Source organism: Camelina sativa, chromosome 2, assembly GCF_030686135.1.
Source record: "Camelina sativa cultivar CO46 ecotype springtype chromosome 2, ASM3068613v1".
Classification (NCBI taxonomy): domain Eukaryota; kingdom Viridiplantae; phylum Streptophyta; class Magnoliopsida; order Brassicales; family Brassicaceae; genus Camelina; species Camelina sativa.
The window spans coordinates 614,014-638,972 of record NC_141881.1 but is presented as its reverse complement, the minus strand read 5'-3'; the positions used below and the strand labels follow the sequence as shown (position 1 = coordinate 638,972).

General features: G+C 35.8%; 5 protein-coding genes and 1 pseudogene across 6 annotated transcripts; 1 reads left to right on the top strand and 5 right to left on the bottom strand.

Moving 5' to 3' along the window:
* Positions 1 to 108: 108 nt before the first annotated feature.
* Positions 109 to 1,001, bottom strand: LOC104746820 (blue copper protein-like). Its single transcript, XM_010468354.2, has one exon. The coding sequence runs from the start codon at positions 970 to 972 to the stop codon at positions 109 to 111; it is 864 nt and encodes a 287-aa protein (XP_010466656.2). The 5' UTR covers positions 973 to 1,001.
* Positions 1,002 to 2,406: 1,405 nt separating this feature from the next.
* LOC147948045 (uncharacterized) lies at positions 2,407 to 4,396 on the bottom strand (annotated as a pseudogene).
* Positions 4,159 to 6,521, bottom strand: LOC104712285 (uncharacterized). The gene is made up of 3 exons (XM_010429145.3): positions 5,685 to 6,521; positions 5,136 to 5,253; positions 4,159 to 5,033 (listed from the first exon to the last, which is right to left on the bottom strand). The coding sequence occupies exons 1-3, from the start codon at positions 6,273 to 6,275 to the stop codon at positions 4,468 to 4,470; spliced, it is 1,275 nt and encodes a 424-aa protein (XP_010427447.2). The 5' UTR covers positions 6,276 to 6,521; the 3' UTR covers positions 4,159 to 4,467.
* Positions 6,522 to 6,903: 382 nt separating this feature from the next.
* On the top strand, positions 6,904 to 10,093 carry LOC104712235 (putative two-component response regulator-like APRR8). Of its 2 annotated transcripts, none has more exons than XM_087478857.1 (9): positions 6,904 to 7,029; positions 7,139 to 7,320; positions 7,991 to 8,046; positions 8,151 to 8,322; positions 8,434 to 8,586; positions 8,786 to 9,013; positions 9,087 to 9,187; positions 9,323 to 9,461; positions 9,645 to 10,093. In XM_087478857.1, the coding sequence occupies exons 3-9, from the start codon at positions 8,026 to 8,028 to the stop codon at positions 9,917 to 9,919; spliced, it is 1,089 nt and encodes a 362-aa protein (XP_087334983.1). In that variant the 5' UTR covers positions 6,904 to 7,029; positions 7,139 to 7,320; positions 7,991 to 8,025; the 3' UTR covers positions 9,920 to 10,093. The 2 variants fall into 2 exon arrangements, with proteins under 2 accessions (XP_087334983.1, XP_087334980.1); XM_087478854.1 differs by having other exon boundaries at positions 9,087 to 9,248; positions 9,351 to 9,461.
* LOC104712275 (F-box protein At4g00755) lies at positions 10,068 to 12,405 on the bottom strand. Its single transcript, XM_010429136.2, has 6 exons — positions 12,182 to 12,405; positions 11,737 to 11,882; positions 11,210 to 11,620; positions 10,938 to 11,122; positions 10,731 to 10,849; positions 10,068 to 10,640 (listed from the first exon to the last, which is right to left on the bottom strand). Exons 2-6 carry the CDS (start codon positions 11,849 to 11,851, stop codon positions 10,319 to 10,321), a joined length of 1,152 nt encoding a protein of 383 aa, XP_010427438.1. The 5' UTR covers positions 11,852 to 11,882; positions 12,182 to 12,405; the 3' UTR covers positions 10,068 to 10,318.
* A 2,068-nt stretch (positions 12,406 to 14,473) lies between these two features.
* LOC147948044 (uncharacterized) lies at positions 14,474 to 16,924 on the bottom strand. Its single transcript, XM_087488743.1, has 2 exons — positions 16,918 to 16,924; positions 14,474 to 16,518 (listed from the first exon to the last, which is right to left on the bottom strand). Exons 1-2 carry the CDS (start codon positions 16,922 to 16,924, stop codon positions 14,474 to 14,476), a joined length of 2,052 nt encoding a protein of 683 aa, XP_087344869.1.
* Between the last annotated feature and the right edge of the window lie 8,035 nt (positions 16,925 to 24,959).

The following is a 24,959-nucleotide window of genomic DNA, read 5'->3' as shown; positions in this document are numbered from 1 at the left end:
AAATCTGAAACGTTACATCAGTATGTAGTACTGGAAAACAAGAACTAAACAAACTTGGGTCTTAAGGAAGAAACAAGGAAAAGAAAAAACCAAATAAAGACGAAAACTTTAGTGATGGGGCTGGGGTATGAAAGTGTTTAACCACTCTGTGAGGCGGTGCATAGCTGACAAATCCATCTTCTTGGGAAAATTGGTGAAAGTAACGGGTTTGGGTAATGGTCCGACCACAACTCGAAGCTTAAGCCCAGCGGCGCAGTGACCCGTCTCTGAGCTAATGAAATAGTGAACTCCTGGTTTGGTGAGCGTAACGAGATCATGGCCCGTCTTGTGCACGGCTACGCGAGAAGTCGGGTCGCAGGTTATGAATTCAAGGTCACCGGTAATCTCTAAGACGTCGTTTACTTCCTTGTCGTATAAGAAAAGTAGACTATCTCCTACATGAAACAGTTTATCCTGACTCCACTTGTTATAGTAGTCACTCTCTTCAGGAACGCTCCATGCGTTAGAGTCACCGACCTTGTAGATTTCCCCAGCAGGAAGGATCTTGCTCGGTGGTGGTGGAGGAATAGGACGTGACGGGTCATGAACAACAAGGACGTCGAGCCTCTGTCCAAGTACGCATTGAGCTTGATTTGAGCTGATGAAGTAGTGATCTCCGGGTTCCGTGAAGGTTACCACATCATGTCCTGTATTGTAGACGGCTTTAGGAGAAGAACTCTCGCAGAATTCTAATTCTAAAGCGCCCCAAACTTGAGTAACGTCGTTCACGTAGGGATCGTATTTGAAGACCAAAGAGTCTCCTACGTAAAACACCTTTTCCTTGGCCCATTCGTAATACAAGCCTTCTTTCGCAATCCATCCAGCCGAGTCCCCAACGGTGTAGACAGTAGCCGAACAAGAACCAAAGAGAACCGTCAAGGTTGTGATCACCAGCAGCACAAAGAGGAAGATCTTCTTCATTGTTGTGGCCATGATTAGATGAACAAATTGACAAGGGAAGAATAAAGGTTGTGAGATCTCGATTGAGAGAGAGAGTTTTGTTGTGTTGTGTTGTGTTGATGAATGATGAGTTTTGAAGAGAGATCCTAGCCTAGCATTGTTTATATAATGCTTTAGTACCATTCCTAATCCTTTTAGGATTTTATTTTGTTTATTTCCTTTTTCTAGAGTAGTAAAGATTTAATGACTTTTGATTCACTTCTATTGGAAAAAAAAAAAGAACGTTCTGATTTAATATAATTTCTTTATTTCTTTTACTATGGTTTTAGATAAACCCAAAGAGCTCGTATGTTTGTTTCATGATCTTTATCTTTTTGATCCATAGATAGAGATATCATAGCTAGAAATGACGACAATTTCATGCTATTGGCTTGGATTTGTTTGATATATTGACAAAATGACATCCCAGTCTTAGCCTCAAGACAATTAAAATAAGGTGAGAGAATTTTGCTAATTTGATCACTACATTTCTTGATATTATTTTAGTTCACATGCATGAGATTTATCAAAGCCAATAATTTTAGGTTAACAACAATTAGTGATAGAGAAACGGCTTCAAACTCAAACTCCCACATCTTAAACCATCACAAAACTTTCAAATTTGGGTAACCGCAAAAGTTTTTTTACAAGAATGAGCATACCTGATTTCTCAGCATGACATCTCCAGTCTTAGCCTCATCAAGACAATAAAAATAAGGTGAGAGAATTTTGCTAAGTTGATCATTACAAATGTAACTTTGATGACAGAAAGTGGAACTTGTTAGTTAATTACGTTCATATAAATTTAATTTGGAAAGCAAAATGATTCTTCCTTTTTATATATAGAGAAATATACTTATGGCTATAGCCAAAGGCTTAGTCAATGTACTCTCACCTCCAAGTACTGCACCAGTTGGTACATACTAATCTCCAGCATTTTGTTCATAACACTATATATATACATTAATTACAGTTCTTGATATTACAAGAATGAGCATACCTGATTGCTCAATATGACTGCATTTTAACTGATTCCTCAATTTTGAAAAGATCATATATGATTTAGAATGATTTTTTTTTCCAGGTATACCATAGAAAAGGGAATAATGATATATAATACAAAGATAAAGCATATAATTCAACCCAAAAATCTGGTTTTCTTTCTTTTCAAGTCTTATTATGTATAAATCATATCTTACTGTTTTAGCAAATTTAATTAGTCCATTCAATGTATGAAACTTTGTTTGTTAGGGAATTCTCATGATGATCAGAATAAGTAGAAACGTTGAAGCAAAATCTCTTCTTTATTGAATTGGTTCTGAAAATTATACAGTAGTACTGGAAGTACTTCAAGATATACAAATTCTAAAGAAAGAATGAAAGACAAGAACTAGCTATACTAAACTAGTATGTAACTAATAGAGTCTTTTAGTTACATAATCTCGAACCAAATCCAACCAGAATGTAGCATGCATATGCTTGTATAGTTGATCCGGATACTTCGTGGTGATGGGATCTAAAAGAACGAAACCACCTTGTGAGACGGACTATAGGTGACACCTTCTGAGCATTGGGTGTTTGTCCGACAATGATTTGAAGCTCACCCTCAAAGTGGCCTGTCTCTAAGCTAATGAAATAGTAGGCTTCTGGTTTGGTGAGCGTGACGAGATCGTGGCCTGTCCTGTGCACAACTAGGGGAGAAGTAGGGTCGCCAAATATACATTCTAGGTCTCCGCTGCTCTCTAAGACGTCGTTTACTTCGTTTCCGTATTGTAGATTGTCTCCGACATGAAACAATTTATCTTCAGCCCTATTATAGTAGTAGTCACTCTCTTCAGGAAATGCTCCATACTTTAGACAAGTCACCAACTCTGTAGATTATCCCGGACAGAAGGATCTTGCTTGGTTGTGGTGGAGGAATGGGAAGTGAAAGGTCATAAACGACAAGAACATCGAGCTTCTGTCCCAAAGTGCATTGAGCTAGATTTGAGCTGATGAAGTAGTGATATCCTGGTTCGGTGAAGGTTACTACATCGTGTCCTGTGTTGTATACAGCTTTAGGAGAAGAGGAGTCGCAAAGATCGTATTCTAAAGCGTCAGAGACTAGGGTAACGTCATTGAAGGTGGGATTGTATTCGAAGAAGAAAGAATCTCCCACGTGGAAAAATTCCTTACCCTCGGTCCAATCATAGACGTCTTTGTTGGCAATCCATCCATCGGAGTTCGTGTTTTTTACTTTGTAGACAGCCGCTGAACAAGAACGTCCCAAGAGAAGCGTCAATATCACGAGCACAAAGCCGAAGATCTCTTCGTAGTAGTTGTATCCATGTTTTCGATTGATGAACAAACTGAGGATCGAAGAAGAAAGATGATGAGATCTTAATCTCGATGTATTAGAGTCGGTTCGATGAGAAAGACACGAACAATCCTTATACAATAATACAATACTAAACCAATCCTTGTCTAATACTTTATTTCCTTTTTTTTGTTATCCTATCTTTACTTGAAAATCTTATCCTATCTTTTTTTTTGGGTTCATTTACGTATTAGTTTTGATACCTAATTTCCTTTTATCTAAGTTTTTTTTTTGTTAATCATCCTTCTTAAATCTGCAAGGGTTTTATTTCCTTAGCCAAATAAATTTTCCTATACCATATTAGTCTATTCTACTTTTCTCGTCCAATTTTACATGTAGATCCCGTTGCGTTTTCACTTTTCACAAAAAGAGTAAATTGAAATTCCATTGAAAAAGAAAATTAAAAACAATAGTGTAATTTTGTTTCTGTCAACAATAAAAACTTTGTTAATTTCTCTAAGACATTTTATTGTTCTAAACATAATGGGCATCAATGATATCCAAACACAAAATGGGCTTGATAAGAATGACAAAAATAAGCCCATTATTTCCCTCGTGTTTCAAATTTTTATTTTCTTCTCTGATTTTGAACAATTCGGAATTTTACAATCCTCTCTTCACCGTTTCTCATTGATGGCCTTTGAAATTGAGGATTTTTTATCGCGAATCGGATGATCCCAAATACTAATTTTTTTCTTACAATTTTGAAATTTCTTCTCTGTTTCTATTGCTTATTCGTTTAGCACGACTTCAATTTCTAATTTCATCGTGGGTTCATCTGATATAGCCTATAGCAATTGGTGATCTATACTTATGCAGAGACATTTTAAAAAAGGTACATTGTATTGTATCTCCTACAAATTAGAAGCAAACATAAACATAGGTGTGTATGTTTTAGAGGTTAATGTACATTGTATTATTCGTTTGCTTCATTCTTACATAAGCAGAGCAAAATCTAAGCTTTTTAAATCAAGCTCTAATCAAAACTGTCTTGCCTGCTAAATTTCTAAAGCTTTATGTCACCTCAATGAGCTTTAGAATCTTGTTTGTGTCTGGATTCATTCTGGCGAGTAGTAACTTAAACATTGATGTTGATGATGATGTTGCGTTTTGTCATGTTCAGGTGACTGGAATCAGCATTGGTAAAGCGCAGTTAAAGTTTCATCCATTAAGAGGCTGAAGATTCCATCCTCAATTTGCGTGGTAACCTCTTCGTGCTCCTCCTTCATCCGCTTCTCATCCCAGCCTCGTCTTTCAACTTCTCTAGCACATGCTTGTCTCCTCTGCTCACATGTTCCGCGTTCGAGCTCTGATTCTCTCTGTCCCTGTAACCATCCTTTTGCCTCGCTCACCAATTGGTCCTCAAAGTGTTGAGTTTCGTGGAACGAGTTTGTCCTTTGCATCAGTTCATCTCTGAAGTAGTCCATTATCAGATGCTCTTCGTGGATCCAAATTGCATGTCTTTCTTTGACCCGGTTCCATAGCTGTGCTGCCTTCTCTTCAGTCTCATCAGCGTCTTCATCTTCAGTCTCTCCATCAACAGTATCACAATTCTCATCATCATATTTGATATCCGTCACTTGTCCTCCTTCCATGCAAGATTCTTCATCCATTGAGGCCCATTCGTTCAAAGTGAAAGGACTAATGTTGGCCAAAGTCTCAAACCGTTGAATCGTTTGCATGAGCTTTTGTTTGGTTTCTGCAAAAATCATCACATAGCGTTTGTTTCAGAATTTTGAAGTCTTGAAAAATTTTAAGAAGAGAACTTGCTTTGATTGCAATGAAGGATTTCTATACGCACTTTCCACATTGTCAAGGCATTGACTGAAGGAAGAGTCTGATGCTTCGTCATATTCCTCATGTTGAATCTCAAACACTGAGACAGGGCTGTTGTGCTCCTTTTCACACTGTAAGTCCTCCTGACCATGATCATTGCATATTAGGACCAACCAAAATCATCCAACTATTATAGTAGACAGTGTTATAATTTGAGTGTATTAAATGTTAATGCAGAGCCACTCTTATAAAGACCCATTCCATAAATTGTTAGATATCGTAGTCAGAAAGAAATTAGTGGGTACTGTAAATGCTATTCTATATGTCTACCAGCTTCTGTTTTGTCTTCATGTGAATTTATTATATTAACAAACAGCTGCACGTGCATTTAGAGACAGCATGGGCGACCTTATGGTTGAAGCAAAGTCAACCCATAAGATCTTAAAATCACATTGTCACTTTATTTTATTTGATTCTGTATTTTCTTTATTTATTATGCATGTAGTAGTTAAACTATGTGATTAATTAATGTTATAAGTACGAGTTTCCATTTCTCTAAATATAGTATTCTTACCTCAGGTCCCACTTCAGTGTCGGCGACTATTACTGCTGTGCAAGAATCTTCGCCGACGCAGTGTAAGTTGTTTTTAACACTCTCTTTTTCACCGCACTCCTCAACATTACTTCCCCATGATGATGGTAAAAACTCCGATGTAAAATCCGAGTCACACCAACTGCTGCAAGATGTGCCGCTTGTGGTGGAGGATCCCGTGGCTGTTCTCGCTGTCTTGGCTGTGTACTGATGAGGTGGAGACAGTTCGAAATGTGATCTGTCCTCATGCAGGTCCTTAGACGAACTCCACCGCACGATGTCTTTAACCCGAACAACAGTGATGCTTGTTTGGTTTTCTGCTTTGTTCTTGGATGTTAACCTCCGAGAGAGGGTCCTAGGTAAGATCCCCGATGGAGCGGATTTAACGGCGTTGGAACGGAGGTTCTTCACGGCGTTAATCACAGCCTGCAATGCATTAGATTGTTTCCTCTTTGGTATCATTGTGAAAGGGTTGAGAGGAGGCCGTCTGGGCATCGATTTGAACCCGTTTGAGGAACAGGAATTGGAATCTTCCAAGAGACAGTCTTTGAGCATTCTCGGCCTTAGTTCCATCCTGATACACTTTCTGGCTCAGGTACGCAGCTGAACTTGAAAAACACTGAACTGACGATAAGAAAGTGTCTTAAGCAAAAAGAAAATATCTTGGACGAGGTAAGTGGGCTAGTGAAATGCTTAGGAGTGTTAAGATGTATTTATGTGTGGCTGATGTGAATTTATGGAAAGAGAGACGCAGTTTCTTGATGAAGATCTCAAGATGATAACAGGCTGAGAGAAAGAAAGGAACAGAGTTTTTTTGCTTAATATAATTAAGTTAGTTGGTAGAGTATAAGACAAAATATGTGGGACCTAGGATGTTTCGCTCTACGTGTAGCAAGATTTGGAGCTTCTGCTTACGTGCTTGTTAGTTTATCATTTTTTAATCGAAACTCAAAAGGTTTGTTGGAGGGTTGCTATATCCTTAGTTCATGTGTCTAGTCACAAGGTACAGTGACCTTGCGATGTCTATTGTAGTCGGTACTGCTAAAGAAAAGTTACTTATTGTTATTAAAAACTTATCACAATTGGTAAAAAATGAGTTTGCGTGTTCTTTAATTTTGTTGATAAATCTGTTAAAAAATTGGTTTTACCTTATTTCTCACTACATGCTCAGTAAATTTCTGGTTTTTGGTTCTGTGCTCAGCTAAACAGTGAAGGCCATGTGAATGCTCCTATCACTTCTGACAGGATGCCTCGTCTTTGGGGCTAAGTGTGTGATCAAGGCTACGTTGTTGTTTGTGCGCAGGTTCCCATCACTGGTACCCAAAAGGTTTGTCCAGATGCTTTTGTTTAGACGTTTTTCTATTTGACTGCAGTTGTTTCTCCCAAACTTTATTTTGTGAAAGACATCCATAAATGTGCGGAGATACTTCGTGCAGACTATAGGATATGCATAGGTCTTGTGGTAGTCGTGGCGAGCGAGAAGAATCATGAGAAGTACAAGATTGGCTGATTGAAGAGAAAGAGGCTGTTGAATAATTGGATGGACTAAATGAGATAATTGCGTTGAACTTAACCAGTCTGTCTTCAAAGGTGACGCCGAACGATTACTGGTGAAAAGGTAATGGTTTTATTCAGTTTTTCTTTTTGCGTTTTGGCCCTGTAATTCTACCTCCTATTGTTTGCTACAAGTGTGAACATGAATCCTTAAACAGCATGTCATGTATACACTCATCCAGCCATTATTGCAACGGCATATCTTTAGCATATTCACAGGAAACACGCACTGCACCGCAAAAGCTCTGATGTCTTAAAAATAGTTAGCTTTAAGAATGGGCTCACGACACCGATGACATGAGCCCATTCTGCAAGCTAACTATGCTTTGATTCAATAGCCATATTTTTGGTCACGGTCACAAATTATGTTGCACGATCTCTTCATATTTGCACTCAATTTCTGGTTTCTTTGCACAGTTTATACTTGATAGTTATCTTCAAAGCTTTGTTTCCTGATAAATTTCAGCTTTTTTTTTGGTTAGAATTGTGAAGTGTCTATTTGAAAGTTCTTACTAAGTATACATAAGCAAGATTTATTTGTTTGACTGATTGATTTGCAGTTCGTCCAATCTTATATGAACTGAAGATCATATACTTTGACATATTGCATATATGACCAAGAAAAGAACCGTGGACTGCTTGTATCCGTCAGATGAACACGTTTATTAGTACTTTTCATTTCAGTGACTATCTCTATGTATGGTAGGTTCTGACTAGAATCTTTTGCAACGCAGCGCATGGTGAAACGTGGCGACTCGGAGTTGCATCTATGAAATGTATCTTGGTCCAGGTTTAGCTCTTGATACGTTTGCGAATGAATTTCAATTTAAGCACTTTAGATTTTGTTCTTTCCGCTTATGAAAGCCGCTTTGTGTGTATTTTCATGCGAGTAAGTGTCTCGTCTTATCTACTTCTACGAGGCTTCTGAACCGAGAAGAGGATCTTAATATGGAAAATACTAAAGCAACAGAGAGATTCTCAGATAAAATTTGTTTTTTGCTATTGGACAGCGATGCGACATGGCTGGCGAATCTGTCAGAGATGATTCGCAAATCCGGATATGAAGGTATATCACCACCCAATGCTAGAAATAATGATTCTGATAAAACCATCTCGCATTTTTTTTGTTATTGCTGAGCACCCTACTGGTTTGTTTACGTTTAATTTTATGTCACAGTTGTGGCTACTACAAGAGCTGATGATTTGCCGCTTTTCATCAATAACAAAGATAAAAAGATTGATCTTGTACTGGCAGAGCTCCGCTTGATTGAGATAAATAAGTACGAACTTCTTGATAAAATCAGGTTGATTTGTGAGATTCCGGTTGTTGGTAAGCAAAACATGTCCCTAATCCATGCTTCTGGTGGTTAATGTTTTCATGAAAAAGTTTGAGACGCTAAATATATCCATGTTTTACATAACAAGTCGGATGAGATCCTTAATTTAATCCTTGCTTCTGACTCCTATGTTTTCATGACAATCATGGGAGATGCTAGCTTTTAATCATTGTTCTCTCTGTGTGTTAACAGTTTTGGGTGCATGTGTGAAAGACGATTCCATTGTAGAATGTCGGCGCAGAGGTGCCGAATTACGTCTGGCGAAGCCGCTCGTGGAACACTGCTTAGAAATTCTGTGCCAGTTTACAGTCAGGAGACTTGATGATGAGCTTAAGAAAAGTAACAAGAACAATGAAGCTATAACAAAGAAGCCAGAACTGGGATGTCCAGAAATGCAGAATGAGTTCAGAGAAACAGATGGTAAACATCTCCACTTCATCTCCTGATGCGTTTTTGTTCGCTGTTGAGGTTTACTAAACTTTGTTTTATGCAGATGAACTTAACCAAGGTAAATACAGAAAGAAAAGAGCCGATAGAGACACTGGAGAACAGACAGAAAAGGATTGTTGCGTTGATTTAGGACAACAGAAGAAGGTAAAGCTCATTTGCGCAGATGACTTACAAAAGAAAACTTTACAAGCTGTCCCAAATATAGGTGAGTTTCACTGATCGATCTCCTTTTTTTGTAACTTATATCAACCAATGTGCAAACTCTTATGATTTATTTAGAAAAAGCCAACACTAAAAAAACCAACAGAGATAAAGAAAATTGGAGAAGGTAGTGAGAAAAAGAAGCCAGAACCGGTTTGTATGGAGGAAGAACTAGAAACGTTGTCCACTCAATCTGTTACCGATTCTGTTGCTTATGGTGAGTCTCTCAGTTCACAAATAATATTGTATCTTGGAAGTTATTTATGCAATTGTTTTAAGGTTACTTAAGATTCAGGTTCTGCTTTGAGATTTGGTATTAATGATGTGAAACTTCTTGTTATTTTAATCCTAGTCTTGGTCGCCTATGGTACTTGAAGTAACCAAATTTGGTCTTGGACAGGGGAATATGAATTCCAAGAGCGAGATTATCATCCTTTGGAGAGCGTTGAGGAGTCTCCGGGGCCTCATGAAATCACATTGAGTCCGCGGGAGTCCTCAAACAAGAATGTTGCTGTTCAGCTACAAGTGCAGGCACATGAAGCGTTAGATGAAGAACTGATGCAGGATGGAATCAGCCTCTCTGACCTCGAATTGGATCTGGAGGAGGGACAGGGTTCAGATCAGGAGCAAACCTTAAGTTATGAAGATCCGCATTGCTCTGCGGCTGTCTCGTGAACAATGCTTATGAGATATTCGTTTGTGATTTATAGTAAGTGTGGTTTCTTGAAAATTCCAATAAACTCCTATGGTTGCTAGATGTTCAAAACATTGATCGAGTCTCTGGAATGACAAGTTAACGGCACAAACTAGAAACCTTTCTTCCTTTGTTTTACAACATTATTTCCGAAACTTGACAATCTTTTACAACACAAAAAGGGAAGAGAGAGCCAAAATAGCTGTTAACTTCTGTTAAGGTCTGTAACTGTAACACTCGGTTTTATTAATAAGATGAAATATAATATAAAAAAACCCGAGCCAAAATGGCTGGAGAAGAAGCTTTAAAACCGCTCGCAAAAGATGAAAAACACCTAAAGGTTCATTTAAAAACAAAGCCAAAATAACTGGAACTAGTAATTAAACCTCATCGTCTGATTCAGCATCCTCGTTGTCAGACTCAGGCAAAACATACTCGATGTCCACGACATCAAGAGGATGCCCGTGCAAGTAATTCAAGAGCTGTTCAAGGCTTCTAATCCCTCTAGACTGGTCTTGCTCCTCCTCTGCATCCATCTCAACCTCCTCTGCATCCATCTCGTCCTCCTCTGCATCCATCACAACCATATCTTTTGGATCACTGTAACTCAAAACCTTCAATCCAAATTTTCCACAGTCATCCACATTCTGCACTCGAAATGATTGTGCTAGTGATCTTCCCATCACTTTAACATGCGACACGCTGCAAAGACAACCAACATAAACTACTTTCACATTGCACAAGTTGTAAAGTTTTTAAACAAGCCTAGAGCAAAAGGGAGAGAAGATGTACCATATATAGTATTGGCCATCCATTTCTTGTGTCTGAACTCGACCTAGAAACTCGACTAACACATACCCACCAATGCAAAGAACGGGTTCTGGAAGCTTAAAGGTCTGCAATAGATTTTCCTACTCATAGAAACCATCATCACAGTTCAGGAAACAAGCTTTATATATTATACCAAGGAAGACAGTGACTTTGTAACTTGTAACACACCTGAGCCATCGAAAACTCTTGTGAAGTGTAAGTCCATACATAGTTGCTTTCAACATAACTCTTTCCTGGCTCACCTTTTTTATCCTCTGAATTGTTGTACTGTGGTGAGTTGTCATTCTTGTGGTGACCCAACCGGATACGAACATAATGTGAAGAGTATATCGGATGACCGCGCTGGAAAAAAGCTACAGAAAGTGTGTAAACCGTTAAAGCAACAAAAATCTCAATTAGAGAGAGAATCAGAGAAACATTTGACAAAGGGGGGTTGTTACCTTGGAAAGGCTGAACTTTGAATTCGGTAATGACACACAAATCACCCATCAACCTGTAAAGAAGCGTTTCAGGCACCGAAGTTTTGTGTTGCCCTGTACTCGACCAGTATGAAGGGGTTTCACCAATCCGATCAGGTTCGTCGAGTGTGTTCGAGATGCTTTCAGCAGGGAAATTATCAGTACTAGAAGCTACGATGGCATCAGCAATACAGCTTTGGATAGGGGAGGACGTGCATCCTCTAGCCAATAAGGCGTAAGCCCGATGCTCTTTCTCAAGTAGCCGTGTGTCCATAACACTGCTTGACCCGGCTTCGGAGGACTCATTATGTGTTTCTTCTACTATATGACTCACATTAGATAGCTCATGGAACAGCTTCAAGCATAGATTCTTGGAGAGATTGTAATTAATCACTACAAATGCCAAAAAAAAAAAAAAAAACCATTCTCGAAACATTAAAATTCAGCATAATCAAGATTCAACAGAGATAACTCAGATTACATTGAAACAACACAGGTATGAGGATTACCAAATTGACGCCAGGAGCGTGAGACAGCACTAGCACGGACAATATCAGAAGGATCATCAAGACAAGAAAGAATGGAGAGGGAAGTGTCGGTATCAAGATTGTTTACGAAATCCATTCCTGTGATTTGACCCAAACTCAGTTTCACCCTACAAATAAATCAAAGATTGAAACTTTATAAATCAACAACAATGAGAGCATTGACACAAAACGAACAGAGATCATTCCGGTGACTAACAAGATCGGACCAAGAAACTCAAATCTACTCTATTCTATCAAAAAATAACAAGGTAAGATTTTGGAGAATGTTCATAAAAAAAAACGAAATTGAAATTGGGAAAGACCAAAAAAAAAGCTGCGCAAAAGCAAATTGAGGCAATCAGATGCAGAAATCAACGAAAAGAATGAAGAAGAATCCGATGAGAAAGAAAGAAAGAGATTAATTCACCTAATTTCTTATCGATAAATTGTGTTGACATCTTCTTAGAAGTGAGCGACGATTGTGACCCTAAGAAGGAATTTAATTTGGGTATTTTTAGGATTAGAGATAGAGAAAGAGAGACAAGAGAGTTTTTAATATATTCAATCAACCGACATACTTTATTTAATTATAATTATTTCTTGTCTTTTTTTTTTTTACAATATATTTTTTTATCTCAAAACTCACAGTTTAATTCGGGGAAAGACAAGAGGCTGGAATAATAAATTTCTCTCCCAAGGAGGTAAGGAGATTCTACCGAAAGCAATAGCACTTGCAATGCCAGTTTATACCATGAACTGTTTTAAGCTTCCCAAAGAAATTTGCGAAGATATCGAAAGAATTCTAGCACATTATTGGTGGAACACTCAACAACAAGGGAACACAACTCACTGGGTAGCCTGTGACCGTATGAAATTTTTGAAAAAGGAAGGAGGTCTTGGATTCAGAGACATTGAGAAGTTCAACGAAGCTCTCTTGGCGAAACAAGCTTGGAGAATATTGCAAAACCCCAACTGCCTTCTGTCGCGAGTTCTGAGAGGAAGATACTTCACAGGCTCGAACATTCTTAATGCTAATAGAGGAGTCCAGCCATCTTTTGGTTGGCAATCGATACTACTAGGTCGTGATCTACTCTGGAAGGGTCTACGATACACTGTTGGTGATGGACATCACATACAAACTTGGTTGGATCCTTGGCTTCCAATCCACCCTCCACGTCCTCCACGGAAAGCTCCTAATTACCGGTCAGATGATATTCCCACAGTTGACAACCTCTTACTCCCAGATAAGAGTGATTGGAATACCCACCTTGTACGCGAACGAATCCATATGGATGATGCCGCTACAATCCTTTCCATCAAAGTCAGCATATGGCAACACAATGATTATTTGGGCTGGCACTATACGAAGGATGGATTATATACCGTGAAATCAGGATATTGGCTTGCAACTCATCATCCGGAGTTGATGCTTGATAATAGACCACCACCAGGAGACCCCCTACTCAAGAAAGAGATATGGAAAACAAAAACACCACCGAAGTTTAAACACTTCCTCTGGTGCCTTCTCTCAAACGCCTTGGCTACAGGCGCAGAACTTGATCGGCGTCATATTTCTGCAAATGACATCTGTAAACGATGCACAATAGAGAGAGAAACTACGGAACACCTTTTCTTTTCATGCCCCCATGCCCAAGAAATCTGGCGGGCGTCAAATATCCCCATTCGATGTCTGCTGGACCCAGTAGTCACAGTTGAGGATAAGATGAAAAAGATCTTCAAATTCCATAAACATCGCAGGATATATGATAGATTATCACATTTACCATTTTGGATTCTATGGAAGCTATGGACAAGCAGAAACAAACTCACCTTCCGGAATCTATCTAAAAGTTGGCAACGTGAACTTCGAGAGGCAAAGGAGGAAACAGATGAATGGTTGAGTTCTGTAGGAATTCAGAATTCTTCTCATACCACTACAGTCAATAGTAACGCACACAGACTGCAAAACAGAAGTTGGAGACAACCCCCCATGGATTGGTTTAAGTGTAATTATGATGGAAGCTTTCTTGATGGAAACAGAAGAGCAACTGGGGCTTGGTTAATCCGGGATGATCAAGGCACATTTAAGGAAGCAGGGCAGATTACTGGCAAACCCGTTTCGAACGCCCTTGAAGCAGAATTACAAAGTCTCTGTTTTGCTATGAAACAGACATGGCTAAGTGGTTACAGGAAGGTGATCTTTGAAGGTGATAGCCAATTGCTTGTCAGAAACCTCTATGAAACAAGTCCTCGCTTCGACATATATAATTGGATTGAGGAGATAAGAGGGTGGTCCACACGTTTTGAAGCTGTTGAATTTAAATGGATCGCTCGTGAGGCAAATGCTCCCGCTGATAAACTTGCTAAAGCACAACAATCTATGATTTCAGAATTTAACCTTCATCACACTATTCCTGTCTGTATTCAATCACTTTTAAACTCTGTAACTATACCTCTTTAATTAATGAAGTTTAAGTGTTAAAAAAAAAAAACTCACAGTTTAATTCGATTACAATATAATCTATGATTTTCTAGAATTTTCTCTTGTATCACAAAGATTGATTTTTATCAATTAATGCTAAAAAAATTGTAATTTTCAAAAATTATTAAATAAAAATATTAAAGTTTGGTGAATTACTATTGATTAATAGTTATAAAAAACATTATTATAAATAAATAATGCATTTATATTTAAACATTAAATGTTTTTTCTAAAACATCATCGATACAGAGGGAATACTATATTACCATCATAATTCCTCTTCTTCTTCTTTGTCTGATGATTATCATTATTCTTCTTATCATTATTATTATTCCTCTTCCTCTTGTTCTTGTTTACGCCCTCCGTTGTTTCTTGCACTTTCCCTTGGCTTGATTTGTCACCATGGTAGGAGGAACCATCCCCATCCTGACGAAGAAACCGAACATTGTAAGGCAAAAAGTCCAACATCCTCCGTTGATGCCGTCTACTAGAGAGATGCGTGGAGAATTTTTCAAAGTCTTTCTCAACATCACGAGGGCAGCAATCATGGCAAACAAAGCTGGCAGATTCAACCATTTCACTAATGCACTTGCGGTACTTATCCCCTTCCTCATCACCAAGCAACACTTCCGGAAGAAAGCTTTCAAGAGAATCATGTTGAAGAAGGTTGTGTTTCTTCTTCGAACTTAGGAACTGAAAAGTAACCTCGATTATCTCCGGATCGCATATGACCAAAAAATTAGCTGGAGATGGATTGTCTAAGGCATACTCACTAAGCCTAATCAAGATGGTACTTTTATCGGAGTTGTGTTCAAAAGAGATTCCACCGTAGTAGAGTCCTCTCAAGATGTCATGAGGGACGTCTGTTAGTGCTCCAAAGGCAGTGATCTTGACAGGACCAGTGTAGCCACTTTTCTCCAAAAACCCTTTAATACTCGGACCGACCAGACGAGGATCAAAGCAAGGGGGTACCGGACACTGCTTCATGTCCCAAAAGACAAATGTTACAGCCTCCTTGCTTCTCTCATCTTTTATATGCAACGGGTCCACCAACTTGGATAGATGTTCATCACTAGAGATATGCGTGGTGAAACTATCAAAGCCTTTGTATGCAAGACCAGGGTGGCATACTGAGCAAAACCAGTAGGAGGAAGATTCACTACTGCTGCACTTATAGTACTCCTCATCAAGCCCCCCTGAATATACCGGGAGAAAGCTTTGAAGAGAAGCATATGGAAACGGCGGAAGAAGGTTGTAACCCATGCTGTTTAGGTATCCACCATAATCATTTTCCAGGATTTTAGTAACGGATAGGACCATAAAATTAGCTGGAACTTCATCTTCATCATGGATCTGGATGAAGTCAATAAGGAGACGCTTAATGTCCTCGGAACAACCGTAGGGGAGATTGGTTAGAGTGATTCCACAGGAAGAGACTGCCCTCAGGATGTCAACAGGGACGTCTGTTAACAGGCCAACGGCAATGAAGACGCAAGGACCAATGTAGCCTAGATCCACCAAAAACCGTTTAATGCACGGAGCAACCAGAGGAACATCAGAGCAACGGGGAACAGTATACGTATTGATGTCCCAGAAGACAAATGTTACAGCCTCCTGCTTTGTCACCCTTGGTCCTGGATACAGAGGACACCAGTCCCACGTCATGAAAGGTTCCCGTCGAGAACGAGCTCGGGGAGGAGCACCACCGTTATCAAGTGTGATCCGTTTTTGAAGTAACTCTTCATGTTCTTCGCCATGGAGATGCGTGATGAGATCCTCAAAGACATGGCTAGGAGGATCACGCTGGCATACTAGGCAATCCCACAGGGCAGATTCAACTGTTTCCTCATCAGGTGCCCCTGAATCTTGCTCAAGAAGGCTTCGAAGAGAATCATAGGGACATGGCTGAAGAAGGTGGTGTTTATAGTAGCCAGAAACACCAGTGAAGATATTCGGATCGGATATGACCATTATATTAGCTTCAGAAGGTGGATTATTCTCGGCAAACGCAGAAACAACCCCGCGAGTGTCTGAAGAACCTGAACCGTAGGGGACGTTAATGAGAGAGATTCCACTGGAAAAGACACTTCTAAGGATGCGAGCGGGGACGTTTGCTAGTACGCCAACAGCAGTGATGGTGACACGACGACGAGAGTAACCGCGTTTCTTCAAATACCGTTTTAGACACGGACGGACCCGACTAGGATCAAAGCCGGAGGGAACCGGACACAGATTGATGTCCCAAAACACGGCTGTTACAGCCCTAGCTTGCTTCCGGTAGGCTTATTCATCGTATTCCTAACCTGAGAGATGAGCAAGGTTTTGATCTCGATATCGACTATGGAAGGTTTGGTGATTTAAGGCCTGGCTAGTGGTGGGTTATATAGATTTTAAAAGTCTTTGATTTTCCAAAAATCTACTTTAATGTCAATTACGATTTATGGAAAAATTTGGGTTTCCTAAAAAAAATTAGGAAATCCAGATTGGGATGTTTTTTTTTGTTTATTTGTCAATTTTAAAAGGAAAACCAAAATCTATGTTTTACTCTACTTTTACATTTTTTAGTCGTGACTTGAATTTTGTTTCTTTTTTTTCATTTTTTTCTAAATAATGTAAAAATTTAAAAACCATAAACCAAAATCTAGAATTTAAAAACCAAAAAACCACTTAATAATTGTTACCATTCATGGCCTTAATATTTTTGCAATTAAACAATACTAGTACTAGATTAGAAAGAGAAGAAATAATCATTACCAAAAAAATATATAAAGGGAGAAAATAATGGCTAGATACTTTTTTTTGAATGAATAATGGCTAGATACTTAGATGAATTTGATACGTAATGTGTTAATCAAAAATTAACGATGAGTATGTTAGAAGAACTTGTTGCATTTTTTACCCCAAAAAATGTTTCTTCTGTTAAAGACAAAACAAAAAAAAAAGATAGTGAAAGATCTGACCAAGTAAGAATTAAATTGGAGGATTTGAGAGAGACTCTCAACTATATATGATGATATTCATTCATGTCAAGTAACGATATGCCGACATCATAAAATTTGAGGTTAGTTTATAGTTATGTCATTTTCATGTTTATTTTTTTTCAAAAAATGATATTTAAGTCTCTTTTTCTTACTCACAAGCACTTAAATATGTCATTATTTCAGTTATGAAAAACACTAGTAAATAGACCACACATATCAAAGAGACTTATAATATTGAAAGTTCAATTATGTCAATACTCACAAACACTTAAATATTACTCACAAAAATTGTTTCAAAAATTGATATCAACATTTTAAGACAATATTTCATTATTGCTAAATGATACATAATTGGGGAAAAAACATTTCAACTTTGCTTTTTTTTTGTGAGTAAGAAAAGGAGACTTAAATATTATTTTTTGAAAAAAATTAAACGATGCAAACGACATATTTAATACCTTTTTCAATTAGAAAAATAGATTTGGAAGAGAAATAATATTGTTAGATACTGAGATAAGTTTAATAGGTAATGTATTTGATGATTATTCCAGTCATAAAAAAAACCTAAGAAGATCGAATGGTAAATATTCAAAAAGAATATGTACATGTACATCTTTGACAAAAATATACATAATTACCTCTTTCCTTTGAAAAAAAAAAACGAAAAAATGTGGAAGGCTTGATATTTGTGGTCTATTTATTAGAGTTTTTGATAAAATTGGGAAAATCTATATATAATAGCAAATTCAATTTTGGAAGTCAATTTTAATCTAATAGATGAAATTGTTTCTATTATCTCATCTAACGGTTTAAAATTATTAATGATCCCAACAGTTGCAAGTTTTTTTTTTCCAATAATTTTGTTTCTTCGTCGTACCCCCATCTTTTAAAAATTGCAGTTATTAATTTTCACACATTTTTGTTTCACGCCTTTTTGTTTTCACGTCTCTTTGTTTTTATATACAGATAATTATGAATTTTGAAAAGAGGTTTTGTTCTTTGAGTATTATATTATTAACGATTTCAAAAGCTGCAATGTTTTGATCCAACAATTGTGTTTCTTTGTTGTACCCCTAGCTTTTAATGTTTGCAATTGTTCGTTTTCACACATTTCTATCTCACACATTTCTGTTTCACACCTCTTTGTTTTCACAATTTTTTGTTCTTATATATATACAGATTTTGATGAACTTTGAAAAAAACATTGTTATATGAGTATTATTAACGATCTCACCCTTTGTTAATGATCTCAAAGTTGCAAAGTTTCGATCCAACAATTGTGTTTCTTCATCGTACCCTTAACTTTCAATGTTTGCACTTATTAGTTTTCACACCTTTCTGTTTCACACATTTTTGTTTCACCTCTTTATTTTCGCACCTCTTTGTTTATATATCTATATATACAGATTTTTATGAACTTTGAAAAAAAATTATTCTTTGAGTATTATATTATTAATGATCTTACCCTTTGTTAATAATCTCAAAAGTTGCAAAGTTTCGATCCAACACTTGTGTTCTTCGTCGCACCTCCATCTTTCAATGTTGACACTCGTTAGTTTTCACACCTTTTTGTTTTACACCTCTTTGTTTATATAAAGTTGCAATGTTTTGATCCAACAATTGTATTTCTTCGTCGTACCCTTAGCTTTCAATGTTTGCAATTATTAGTTTTCGCACATTTTTGTTTCACATCTCTTTGTTTTCACACCTTTTTATTTATATATATATACAGATTTTTTAATGGACTTTCAAAAGAGTTTTTATTTTTTTTGTATTATTATGGTCTCACCATTTGTTAATGATCTCAAAAGTTGCAAAGTTTCGATCTAACAATTGTGTTTCTTTGTCGCACCCCCAATTTTCCATGTAGGTACCCGTTAGTTTTCACACATTTTTCTTTTACACCTCTTTATTTATATAAAGTTGCAATGTTTTGATCCAACAATTGTGTTTCTTCATCGTACCCCTAGCTTTCAATGTTTGCACTTGTTAGTTTTCACACCTTTCTGTTTCACACATTTTTGTTTCACACCTCTTTGTTTTCACACCTCTTTGTTTTTATATATATACAAATTTTTATGAACTTTGAAAAAAAATTTGCTCTTTGAGTTTTATCAATGATCTCAAAAGTTGAAAAGTTTTGATCCAACAATTGTGTTTCTTTGTCGCACCCCTAGATTTCCATGTTGGCACCTATTAGTTTACACACCTTTTTATTTTACACTTCTTTGTTTATATAAAGTTATAATATTTTAATCCAACAATTGTGTTTCTTCGTCGTACCCCCAGCTTTCAATGTTTGCACTTGTTAGTTTTCGCACTTTTTTGATTCACACCTCTTTGTTCAAACCTTTTTGTTTTACACCTCTTTGTTTATATAAAATTGCAATGTTTTGATCAAAAAATTGTGTTTTTTCGTCTACCCCTAGATTTCAATGTTTGCACTTATTAGTTTTTACACCTTTCTGTTTCACACCTTTTTGTTTCACACCTCTTTGTTTTCACACCTCTCTGTTTTTATATATATACATATTTTTATGAACTTTGAAAAAGAAAATTGTTCTTCGAGTTTTATGAATGATCTCACCCTTTGTTAATGATCTCAAAAGTTGCAAATTTTCGTTCCAACAATTGTGTTTCTTCGTCACACCCTTAGCTTTCCATGTTGACACCTGTTAGTTTTCACATGTTTTACACCTCTTTGTTTATATAAAGTTAAAATCTTTTGATCCACCAATTGTGTTTCTTCGTCATAACCCTAGCTTTCAAAGTTTGCACTTGTTAGTTTTCGCACATTTTTGTTTCACATCTCTTTGTTTTCACACCTTTTTACTTTTATATATATACTGATTTTTTTATGGACTTTGAAAAGATTTTTTGTATTTTCAGTATTATCAATGATCTCACCTCTTTGTTTTCACTCCTCTTTGTTTTTATATATATACAGATTTTTATGAACTTTGAAAAGAAATTTTGTTCTTTGATTATTATTAATGATCTTACCCTTTGTTAATGATCTCAAAAGTGGCAAAGTTTTGATCAAACAATTGTGTTTCTTCATGAAACCCCCAACTTTCCATGTTGGCACCCGTTAGTTTTCACACTTTTTTGTTTTACACCTCTTTGTTCATATAAAGTTGTAATATTTTGATCCAACAATTGTGTTTCTTCATTGTACCCCTAACTTTCAATATTTGCACTTGTTAGTTTTCACATGTTTTTGTTTCACACTTTTTCTTTCACACCTCTTTGTTTTCACACCTCTTTGTTTTTATATATATACAAATTTTTATGGACTTTGAAAAAAAAAATTGCTTTTTGAGTATTCTTAACGATCTCACCCTTTGTTAATGATCTCAAAAGTTGCAAAATATCAAACGAACAATTGTATTTCTTCGTCGCACCCCCATCTTTCCATGTTAGCACCCATTAGTTTTCACACCTTTTTGTTTTACACTTCTTTGTTTATATAAAGTTGCAATGTTTTGATCCAACAATTGTGTTTCTTTGTCGTACCCCTAGCTTTCAATGTTTGCACTTGTTAGTTTTCACACCTTTCTGTTTCACACTTTTTTGTTTCAAACTTCTTTGTTTTCACACCTCTTTGTTTTTATATATATATAAAGATTTTTATGAACTTTAAAAACTATTTGTTCTTTGAGTTATATTAATGATCTCACCCTTTGTTAATGATCTCAAAAGCTGCAAAGTTTCGATCCAACAATTCTGTTTCTTCGTCGCACTCCTAGCTTTCCATGTTGACACCCGTTAGTTTTCACATGTTTTACACCTCTTTGTTTATATAAACTTACAATCTTTTGATCCAAAGATTGTGTTTTTTCGTTGTACCCCTAGCTTTCAATGTTTGCACATGTTAGTTTTCGCACCTTTTTGTTTCACACCTTTTTGTTTTTATATATATTTTTGTTCTTTGAGTATTATTAATGATCTCACCCTTTATTAACGATCTCAAAAGTGGCAAAGTTTCGATCCAACATTTGTGTTTCTTCATCGCACCCCCAGCTTTCCATGTTGGCGCCCGTTAGTTTTCACACATTTTTGTTTTACACCTCTTTGTTCATATAAAGTTGCAATATTTTGATCCAACAATTGTGTTTCTTCATCGTACCCCTAACTTTCAATGTTTGCACTTGTTAGTATTCACATGTTTTTGTTTCACACTTTTTGTTTCACACCTCTTTGTTTTCACACCTCTTTGTTTTTATATATATACAGATTTTTATGGACTTTGAAAAAAAATTTGTTCTTTGAGTATTCTTAACGATCTCACCCTTTATTAATGATCTCAAAAGTTGCAAAGTTTTGATCGAACAATTGTGTTTCTTCGTCGCACCCCCATCTTTCCATGTTGGCACTCATTAGTTTTCACACCTTTTTGTTTTACACCTCTTTGTTTATAAAAAGTTGTAATGTTTTGATCCAACAATTTTATATTTTCGTCGTATCCCTAGCTTTCAATGTTTGCACTTGTTAGTTTTTGCACATTTTTGTTTCATATCTCTTTGTTTTCACACCTTTTTGCTTTTATATATATACCGATTTTTTATGGACTTTGAAAAGATTTTTTGTATATTGAGTATTATCAATGATCTCACCCTTTGTTAATGATCTCAAAAGTTGCAAAGTTTTGATCAAACAATTGTGTTTCTTCGTTGCACCCCCAGCTTTCCATGTTGGCACCAGTTAGTTTTCACACCTTTTTGTTTTACACCTCTTTATTTATATAAAGTTGCAATGTTTTGATCCAACAATTGTGTTTCTTCGTCGTACCCCTAGCTTTCAATGTTTGCACTTGTTAGTTTTCACACATTTCTGTTTCACACATTTTTGTTTCACACCTCTTTGTCTTTATATATATACAGATTTTTATGAACTTTGAAAAAATTTGCTCTTTGAGTTTTATTAATGATCTCACTCTTTGTTGATGATTTCAAAAGTTGCAAAGTTTCCATCTAACAATTGTATTTCTTCGTCGCACCCCTAGCTTTCCATGTTGACACCCGTTAGTTTTCACATATTTTACACCTCTTTGTTTATATAAACTTACAATCTTTTGATCCAAAGATTGTGTTTTTTCTTCGTACCCCTAGCTTTCAATGTTTGCACATGTTAGTTTTCGCACATTTTCGTTTCACACCTCTTTGTTTTCACACCTTTTTGTTTTAATATATATTTTTGTTTTTTTGAGTATTATTAATGATCTCACCCTTTGTTAACGAACTCAAAAGTTGCAAAGTTTCGATCCAACAATTGTGTTTCTTTATCGTACCCTAAGCCTTCAATGTTTGCACTTGTTAGTTTTCACACATTTTTGTTTCACACCTCTTTGTTTCCACATCTCTTTGTTTTTATATATATATACAAATTTTATGGACTTTGAAAAGAAATTTTGTTCTTTGCGTATATTAATGATTTCACTCTTTGTTAATGATCTTAAAAGTAGCAAAGTTTCTATCTAATAATCGTGTTTCTTCATTGCACCCCCAGTTTTCCATGTAGGCACCCGTTAGTTTTCACACTTTTTTTTTTACACCTCTTTGTTTTTATAAAGTTGCAATGTTTTGATCCAACAATTGTGTTTCTTCATCTTACCCCTATCTTTCAATGTTTGCACTTGTTAGTTTTCACACCTCTTTGTTTTCACACCTTTTTGTTTTTATATATATACAGATTTTTATGGACTTTGAAAAAAAAGTTTTCTTTGAGTATTATTAACGATCTCACTATTTGTTAATGATCTCAGAAGTTGCAAAATTTTGATCCAACAATTGTGTTTCTTCGTCGCACCCCTAGCTTTCCATGTTGACACCCGTTAGTTTTCATGTTTTTTACACCTCTTTGTTTATATAAAGTTGCAATGTTTTGATCAAACATCTGTGTTTTTTCGTCGTACCCCTAGATTTCAATGTTTGCACTTGTTAGTTTTCACACCTTTCTGTTTCACACCTTTTTGTTTCACACCTCTTTGTTTTCACACCTCTCTGTTTTTATATATATACATATTTATATGAACTTTGAAAAAAAAATTGTTCTTTGAGTTTTATGAATGATCTCACCCTTTGTTAATGATCTCAAAAGTTGCAAACTTTCGATCCAACAATTGTGTTTCGTCGTTGCATCCCAGATTTTAATGTTGACACCCATTAGTTTTCACACCTTTTTGTTTTACACCTCTTTGTTTATATAAAGTTGCAATGTTTTAATCCAACGATTGTGTTTCTTCTTCTTATCCCTAGCTTTCAATTTTTGTATTTGTTAGTTTTCACACATTTTCGTTTCACACTTTTTTGTTTGCACACCTCTTTGTTTATATATATATATATATATATATATATATATATATATATATATATATACAGTTTTTTATGGACTTTGAAAAGAGCTTTTATTCTTTAAGTATTATTAATGATCTCACCCTTTGTTAATGATCTCAAAAGTTGCAAAGTTCGATCCAACAATTGTGTTTTTCGTCGCACCCCCATTTTTCCATGTTTGCAGCTGTTATTTTTCACACCTTTTTGTTTTACACCTCTTTGTTTATATAAAGTTGCAATATTTTGATCTAGAATTTGTGTTTCTTCGTCGTACCCCTAGCTTTCAATGTTTGCACTTGTTAGTTTTTGCACCTTTTTGTTTCACACCTCTTTGTTTTCACATTTTTTGTTTTATATATATATATATATATTGATAAGTATTAGTACCTCAAACTTGTAAGAACAGATTGCAATGAAAATACTTCTTTATTATAGAGATATCGGAATACAAGATTTGAGAGAACTTACGGATTCTCTCCCTCCCCCTTCAAACATGATCCAGAATCTAGATACCTCTCATTCCTCCCTCTCCTCCTACTTTATACTTTTACTTGTCTTATTAACCCTAGTAAAAATAAAAGCAAAGTTGAAATGTTTTATTTCCCCCAATTATGTATCATTTAGCAATAATGAATATTGGCTTAAAATGTTGATATCAATTTTGAAAAAGAAAAAAAAACAAAGAGAATCAATATTGAAAACTAATTGAATTTTTTTGAAATATGTTATATGAAATTTTTAGAGTGGTTTTTGGCTTTATTTATTCTCTGTATACAGCACCTGATTTTAGAGTGGTTTTTGGCTTTAGATTCTGAAAAATCTATTTTTGGAGCCATTCACGATTATGAAAAAATAGATTTCCTAAAATTTAGGAAAACCAGTTTTTAGAGGATTTTAGCAATTCCTTCACAAAATCTAGAAACCACATTTTTTGGGTTTTCAGCGTGATTTTTTTTTTTTTTTCCTAATATATATATATTTATTTTAATTACTTATTAAATTCCAAAACAAACGAAACCTTCTTTTTTTCTGTGCAATGAACAAATTAAAACCTATTCTAAAGATATTTCCTAAAGACTTGCATATTTGTTATTATTAAACTATTTTTCTTATATACTTTTTTACTATAAAAGATCTACGTTTCATACTTTTTCTACATTATTGTATTTTTTTATTTTATAATATTTATTTTACTATTTTAAAAATAATTATTATACATAAAAACCAAAAACTAATCAAGTTACCAGATTTTACAAATACTAAGATCTACACCAAAAATCAAAAACTCAAAAAATCAAAATCCAAAATCCAAAAACTAAAAACCAAAATCTAAAAACCAACAAAAAAAACAGGCAGCCATTCATGGCCTCAATATGCTTTTAAGTTTATATGAAATTTTTAGAAAAT

Excerpts from the sequence above, each read along its gene's own strand:
- LOC104746820 (XM_010468354.2), bottom strand. The coding sequence starts at position 972 with ATGGCCACAACAATGAAGAAGATCTTCCTCTTTGTGCTGCTGGTGATC.
- LOC104712285 (XM_010429145.3), bottom strand. The coding sequence starts at position 6,275 with ATGGAACTAAGGCCGAGAATGCTCAAAGACTGTCTCTTGGAAGATTCC. Across the intron at positions 5,254-5,684 it reads ACACTGAAGTGGGACCTGAG|GAGGACTTACAGTGTGAAAA; the intron begins GTAAGAATACTA and ends GATCATGGTCAG. Across the intron at positions 5,034-5,135 it reads ATGCCTTGACAATGTGGAAA|AAACCAAACAAAAGCTCATG; the intron begins GTGCGTATAGAA and ends TGATTTTTGCAG.
- LOC104712235 (XM_087478854.1), top strand. The coding sequence starts at position 8,026 with ATGAAATGTATCTTGGTCCAG. Across the intron at positions 8,587-8,785 it reads TTGTGAGATTCCGGTTGTTG|TTTTGGGTGCATGTGTGAAA; the intron begins GTAAGCAAAACA and ends GTGTGTTAACAG. Across the intron at positions 9,014-9,086 it reads TGAGTTCAGAGAAACAGATG|ATGAACTTAACCAAGGTAAA; the intron begins GTAAACATCTCC and ends TGTTTTATGCAG.
- LOC104712275 (XM_010429136.2), bottom strand. The coding sequence starts at position 11,851 with ATGGATTTCGTAAACAATCTTGATACCGACACTTCCCTCTCCATTCTT. Across the intron at positions 11,123-11,209 it reads CAAAGTTCAGCCTTTCCAAG|CTTTTTTCCAGCGCGGTCAT; the intron begins GTAACAACCCCC and ends CACTTTCTGTAG. Across the intron at positions 10,641-10,730 it reads GATGGCCAATACTATATATG|CGTGTCGCATGTTAAAGTGA; the intron begins GTACATCTTCTC and ends TTGTCTTTGCAG.